This window comes from Narcine bancroftii, chromosome 5 (genome assembly GCF_036971445.1).
Source record: "Narcine bancroftii isolate sNarBan1 chromosome 5, sNarBan1.hap1, whole genome shotgun sequence".
NCBI classification, from domain to species: Eukaryota; Metazoa; Chordata; class Chondrichthyes; order Torpediniformes; family Narcinidae; genus Narcine; species Narcine bancroftii.
The window spans coordinates 141,290,979-141,298,118 of NC_091473.1; the positions used below are offsets into that span (position 1 = coordinate 141,290,979).

At 35.7% G+C, this 7,140-nt stretch overlaps 1 protein-coding gene across 4 annotated transcripts in view; it reads left to right on the forward strand.

Annotated features, from left to right (window-relative positions):
- The window catches only part of ccdc18 (coiled-coil domain containing 18), a 156,777-nt gene extending 150,119 nt beyond the window's left edge, over positions 1-6,658 (forward strand). For all 4 annotated transcript variants that reach the window (XR_011357961.1, XR_011357960.1, XM_069939270.1 and 1 more), the window contains one exon: positions 6,482-6,658. Coding sequence is in view for 2 of the 4 variants with exons in the window: in XM_069939269.1 (XP_069795370.1) it covers positions 6,482-6,530 (49 nt within the window). In the remaining 2 variants the exon portion in view is untranslated. The remainder of the gene's footprint in view (positions 1-6,481) is intronic.
- The last annotated feature ends 482 nt before the right edge of the window (positions 6,659-7,140 follow it).

The window sequence follows — 7,140 nt, forward strand, 5'->3', positions numbered from 1 at the left end:
CATCCCCAACAATTTGTGCAATCCCCATACATTAACTATATATGGATATGCAATCCCTATTCAATCCCTCATCCAGGATATAACCATGGGCACATCCACGGGCCTCAACTTTGTCTGGTATGTGGAACAGTTCCAATCCTACTCTGGTACTGCTCCCCAACTCTTTCTCCGCTACATTGACAACTGCATTGGTGCTGCCTCTTGTACCCGTGCACAACTACACAATTACACTGCTAACTTCCACCCCTCATCCTTTGCCACTACAAAGAGAAAAGCCCCTCTCCTATTTCTGGACCCCTGTTTCCATCTTAGGAGACAAATTATCCATAGACATCTTTTACATACCCACTCACCTCCACAGGTACATGGATTATACATTTTTGCTTCCTGCTTCTACTAAGGACATTTTCCCTTTCCTCCAATTCCTCTGCCTTTGTTTCATCTGTTCCCGCTCCAGGACATCTGGAATGTCCTCTTTCTTCAAGAAACGTTACAACCCCCCACCCCCTCACCAACACTGTCATTGATAAGCCCTTACCTGCATCTCCTTCATTTCTTGTACTTCTGCTCTCATCCCATCTTCATGCAGATAGAGCAAGGATAAAATTCCCTTTGTCTTTCCACCCCACCAGCCTCTGCATCTGACACATAATTCTCCGACACTTTCACCAACTTCAACAAGATCCCTCCACAAACTACACCTTCCCCTCCCCATCCTTCTCCACTTCTTGGAGGATCAGTCTCTCCATGACGCCCTGTACCATTCTTCCCTCCCCCCTCAGGCGCTCCCACTATAACCATAGAAAGGGCAAAAATTGTCTCCCCTTCCTCTTTGGTCTTAATAGAGGTTCTGACCTGAAAAGTTGGCTGATCGTTTCTATCCATGGATGCTGATTGACTGCTGAGTCCCTCCAGCTTTCTTTGTTTACTTGCTGTACACATAATGTGGTGGTAAAAGCAATCCACGAATTCTGCAGCTTTCTCACTTTGCAAAACCTGTAAACCATCTATAAGGCTTTCTTCAGGAATCTGAGGGAATATCCTCTGATTACTTGGATGAGTACAGCTTCAACTGCACTCAAGAAGCTTGACATCATACAGGTCAGAGCAGCCAGCTTGATTGGCACTCCATCTGCAACCATTTTCTTCCTCCTCCACCAATGCACAAGAGTAGCAGTTAGTGTCCACAGGATGCACTACAGCAAGTCACCAAGACTCCTGAGACCACACCTTCCAAACCCACCATTTCTACAACTAGGACAAAGGCAGCAGCTAAAAGTTACCCTCCAAGCCTCACACCACCCAAAGTTGAAAATATGTGGCTATACCTTCACCATCCCTGGGTCTAAATTCCGGAACTCCTTCCCTTCCTTCCTTGGCATTCAGGGTATTCGCATTCCTCAAAGACTGGCAAAGATCAAGGAGGGAACTTACCTCAAGGGCTATTTAGGATGGACAGTTAAATGTTGTGCATTCCATGAATGATTTTATTTTCAGAAATTTGATGCTACATATTTCATGACAAAATGCTGCATTGTTAAAAGAATAGGGCAGGAAGAAAACTGTCAGGTGTTTAGAGGTGCTCTCAAATTAAATATTGCATTCAACACAACATGAAACAATATTTTATGGACATTAAAAAAAAAGCAGGATGAGAAGAGACTACAGGTCACTCTCTTCAAAGGCTTCCCAATAGTGGTGCAAGATGCACATAATTGACCTCAAATTCCAATGAGTGGGCTCAAGATTTTATTAATTTGCACACTGGAGAAAAGCAATACTGTCCCGTACACATTTTTCCCTTTGATTTAGAATGGCTAATTTCCAAAGTAGTTGAGATAACTGTGGTTTTTTTTATTTTGTTTTATTGGCACATGTAATTAAAAGTACATACACAGCCATAGTTTATACAAGTCCAAAAACATTACATGATTTTATAATATTTCCCTCTCCCGCTCCCATTCCCCCCCACAGTGAACCCCCCCCCAATAGATGGAAAGAAGAAAGGAAGGGAAAAAGAAAAGAGAAAGTCAAAAAAAGAGAATCACAAAGCAAACTGATTCGATAATATATATACACACACACACGCACATAACTACATTATATTCTAAAAATATTATCTCCTACAACTATACTTATGTCCAGTAAATATAAAATATATAATAACTGATAAAAGTACTACAATATTACCTAAAATTGTTGATCATAGTTTAATTCTGTAAACACATAACAAAATTATATATAAAATCAAACTAAACTAATAATAGTTTAAATTTAAAAATAATGAAATGAGGTGAGGCTGTGGAGTGACAAAGGGCAATTTATAGTTTAACAATTAGTTATAACACTAATCGTTTGCACACGCGGAAACCAAATTTTCAGGAGACTTCATATTGATTCTTTAAATTATATGTAATCTTTTCCAAAGGTATACAATTTTGCATTTCTCTGTGGCATCTATCTAATACCAAATCAGTTTCTAATTTCCATGAAACAGCTATACACTTTCTAGCCACAGCTAATGCAATTTTTAAGAAGTCTTTTTGAAACTTATCCAATTTTGATTCAGGTTTTATCCGTGAGATAGCCCCCAAAGGAATAACATAGGATTCCTCGGGAATCTCTCACCTGTTGAAGAAAATCTATTAAACTAGTCCAAGAAATATTTAGCCTGGGACAGGTCCATGTAGAATGTAAAAATGTACCTATACCCTGTCTACATTTGAAACATTTATTCGAAATGTCTGAATGCAATCTATTCAATTTTTATGGTGTAAAATATGACTGATGTATAAAATTATATTGTACCATTTTATGTCGCACATTTATTGTGTTTTTCATACTATCATAACATATTTGTGTCCAATTTCTATTGGTTATAACTATATCCATCTTTTTCCCATCTTTGTTTCAATTTATATAGATCCTTCCTCTCTACTACCTTAAAAGTAATAAATACATCACAGATAAAAATTTCTTTGTTTGGATTTGATATTGTTTCTATTTCATCATCTTCTAGCAATAAATAAGAAAGCAGTTAATCTTTTCCGCAGATAGGCTTTTAACTGGTAGTACCCCAAATATTGTATTATTTTGTATTGCATATTTAATTTTCAATTGATCAATTGTCATTAAATATTTACCTTGATAGCAGTCTTTAATAGATTTTATTTCTTTTTGACCAATTAACAAAATTTATATTATTTAATGTAAATGGGATCAATTTATTTTGAACCAATGGCATCTTTCCTAACCCATACCTCTTAAAACCCATCAATAAATGTACTTTATGCCATTTCCTAAGCAAATGTCTTAATATTGGAGTGTTTTCTTCTCCCATTAATAATGTCTCATTCCATTTATATAAAAAATCTTCAGATACTCTTTTACCTATTTTATTAATTTCTACGGTAACCCAAGCCAATTTTTTTCCCCTTCCTCAAAAAAAAGAGAGAAATCTCAGGCTGCTTTATAGTAATATTCAAAATTTGGAAGTTGTAGCCCCCCTCCTCCAAGTTCATGTTAATTTTTCCATAGAAATCCTTGACATTTTATCTTTCCTTAAAAATTTCCGTATAATTTAAAAAAAATCTTTTAAAAACTTTTAAGAATGTCAATGGGCATTGATTGGAATAGATAACTGTACTTGCATAAAAATATTCATTTTAATACAATTTACTCGATCAATTAATGTAATTGGTAGATCAACCCATATTTTAAAATCTTCCTCAATTTTCTTGAACAACGGTCCATAATTCAGCTTAAACAAATTATCCAAATGATTATCAGTTTGAATTCCCAAATATTTTATTCCATTATGAGGTCATTTAAATTTAATATTTTGTATACACTGAGTATAATCACCTAAAGTCAAAGGCATAATCTCGCTTTTGTCCATATTAATTTTATATCCAGAAACCACCCCATACTGCACTAGTCGTGTATATAATTTATTTAATGAATTTACTGGGTGAGTCAAATAAACAATCACATCATCTGCAAATAACTTGATTTTATTTTCATTAGTCGCAATTTTTATACGCTTGATGTCCTGATCTGATCTAATAAGTTCAGTGAGTGGTTCAATCACTAATACAAACAATGCTGGTGACAACGGACAACCTTGCCATGTCGATCTTGTCAATTTAACGTGTTCAGATGTGGATCCATTCGTTCGTACCCTTGCTTTCGTATCTATTTAAAGTGCTTTTACCCAATTTATAAAGGTATATCCAAGATCAAATTTAGTCAAAGTTTTAAAAAGAAAATGTCACTCTACCCTATCAAATGCCTTTCTTGCATCAAGAGCAATTGCAATGCTTAAATCATCTTGCTGTTGGGTTAGATAAATTAGGCTAATTAACCTAGTTACATTATCAACCGATTTTTTTTAAAACAAATCCCATTTGATCCTTATTAATCAATTTCAGCAAAATAATTTCCAGCCTATTTGCTAATAATTTAGCCACTATCTTTTAGTCAACATTCAGTAATGATATTTGTCTATAGGATGAAGGCATTAACAGGTCTTTACCGTCTTTTGGAATTATTGTTATAATTGTTGTTTTAAGAGTTCCAGGTAAATTTTAAGTGTTTCCTGTAAAAAGGCAATATCTACCTTCAATTTTTAAATATATGACAATACTCTTTATATAGGGTTTTGAAGCCCATTCACATTAAAATATAAATTTTAAACCCTTTACTCATAAAAGAACTAAAATCCTTACAAATTCCTGTATGTCATAATTCTCCTCTGTCAATCCCCAGCACATCACCAAACCTCTAAATACCGCACATATTAAATCCAGTAAACACAAAAATTCTTGACTGTATATTAAGAAAAATGGAAAAGAAGAAAGAAAGAAAAAGAAAAGTCCGCCCCCCCCCCCCCCCACAAGCACTGTCATAAAGATCCCAGACACCCTCCATTTTACGGGCTGCGAATATGCTGTAGAACCCATCCACAGATCGGCAGGAACCAGTCAGTATACCTCCAGTTCCTCTGAATAATAATTTGTCTTCACAATATCTGCAATTACTTTCAAATGTTGCACCATAGAAGTATCACCTCTACTTCATGTATCCATTCTTTGAGCCAAATCCTGTCGTAGATCTGGTAATTTTTCTGCATACTCCTGAGCATGATCTGGATCCATAAAAAATCTACTTGGTCCTTGAACAAAACCTTTCAGAGGTGCAGGATAGCGCAAAATAAAAGTATATCCCTTCTTCCGCAATATATTTTTTTAACCGGGTTAAAACTTTTCCTTCTCTTCCACAGTTCAAAACTTATGTCTGGATAAAATAAAATTTTTATTTCCTCCAAATTCCAGGGTGCTTTTCTTTCTTTTGCTTGTTTCGCCGCCAACTCCAATATTTTTTCCCTCACTTGATACCGAAGGAATTTAACCAAAATAGGTCTTGGCTTTTGATTCTGTTGGGGTTTAGGTCTAAGAGCTCTATGAGGTTGTTCAATGTCAATGTCCCCTTTAGTCTGTGAAATCCAGCATTGTAGGAATTGAATAATATCACTTCCTTCCTCTCCTTTTAAACCAATAATCTTAATGTTATTCCTTCAACTAAAATTCTCCATTGAATTTACTTTCTCAGACAATTGTTTATTCCTTTCTAATTTGTGGTCCAAACCCTCATTCATCTTGTCCATTTTATTTTGAAAAATTGATTTTCTAAATTAATACTTTTAATTTTCTCTTCTATCTCTTGATGTTTTTTCTGCACTTCTTTAAACATTTCCCTTACTTCGTTTACTTTAACCTCTGATCTTTTAACATTGCATCTAAGCAATTTTAATTCTTCCATAATCATAACCAATGTTTCTTGGACTTTAAGGATAGATTTTACTTTCTTCCTTACCCCTGCTGTTTCATCAAATATTTTTTCTGGGTCTAGCTCTTCTGTTTCAGCCTCTTCCTTTCTCTCTTCTTGTTCTTCTCCCTCCTCCCTTTCTCCCTTCTCCAATTTCACCGCTTCAAAAGCCTTTCAGAGAGGACCTCCCGTTGCTGACAACTGCGCACGCACAACTTGTGCATGCGTGTTCGAGATGCTCCCCTCTCCGACTCATCAGGGTGTTCCTGTTGTTGCAGGGATGCTGGGGTCTGCTTGCAGGCGAGCCGGGAGGCCTGCTTCACCCTGGGTGGAGGATTTAACAGAAGTCCCGGCTGATCTTTTTTCCTCCATTTCTCTTTCTTGCTCTATCTTCTCTGTAGGCTCTTCTGCCTCTCTACCCTTCTTCAGTTGTATTCTGTTCTTTGCTTATTTAAAATTATGCCTGATGAATTTCAAACTGTTCTCTCTTCTTTTTCTCTCTTTTTTAAACGTTTCCCCAGAGGACCCAGATTTCCTCATCCTGGCCCTTCATTATCATGTGACATCCTGAGATAACTCAAAGTTGAAGAACTTTTAAATCACATATTTTACAGATTTGAAATTTTAACTTTGATTTGTTTTCAATATGTTGTAGCTCAAGTGACCTTTCTGAAGAATTTGAACAAGATCCATCACAAAATTGAATCAACTACAAGATGAAGATTCAGTAAGAAACTAGTGTTGAACACTCATTGGCAAATATGTAACAGTTGTGGAAATGCATTGACATTATGCTAAACAGAGCATTGGCAATAAAACTTCTCAAATTTTATATTTCTGTGCAGGTTATTTATTGTGTAGGTTACTTTCTTGTGGTGCGTATTTGTTTTTATAGAAACAAAGCAGACGTATATTTCATTAAAATTATAATTCTTTTGTGTAAAATAAAGTCTATTGCTGTATGTTTTTTCATCTTTTTGAAATGTTCATATTCAAATCTTGCCTCGATTATGTTTTAATGAATATATGATATGCAGCTGAATTTAAGGTAATTTACGTAGCAGTAAGTTGCATGTAGCTCTAATTGAACAGCTCATTGCTTTTTAACTGACTGAGGATAAATGCAATTTCACATTTATATATTTTGTCTTGACATAAGCTTATAAAGGCTGTCAAGGTAACCTGAAAACAGTGCTTCCTTTGAGGAAAAATGGGATTGGAGCTAGTTGCCCATCTAATTTGTGGTCAGCCTGTTGTACAATATATGTACCACCAGCCTACAGCTGACGTGGACATTTACCCCCTCCGTAAATC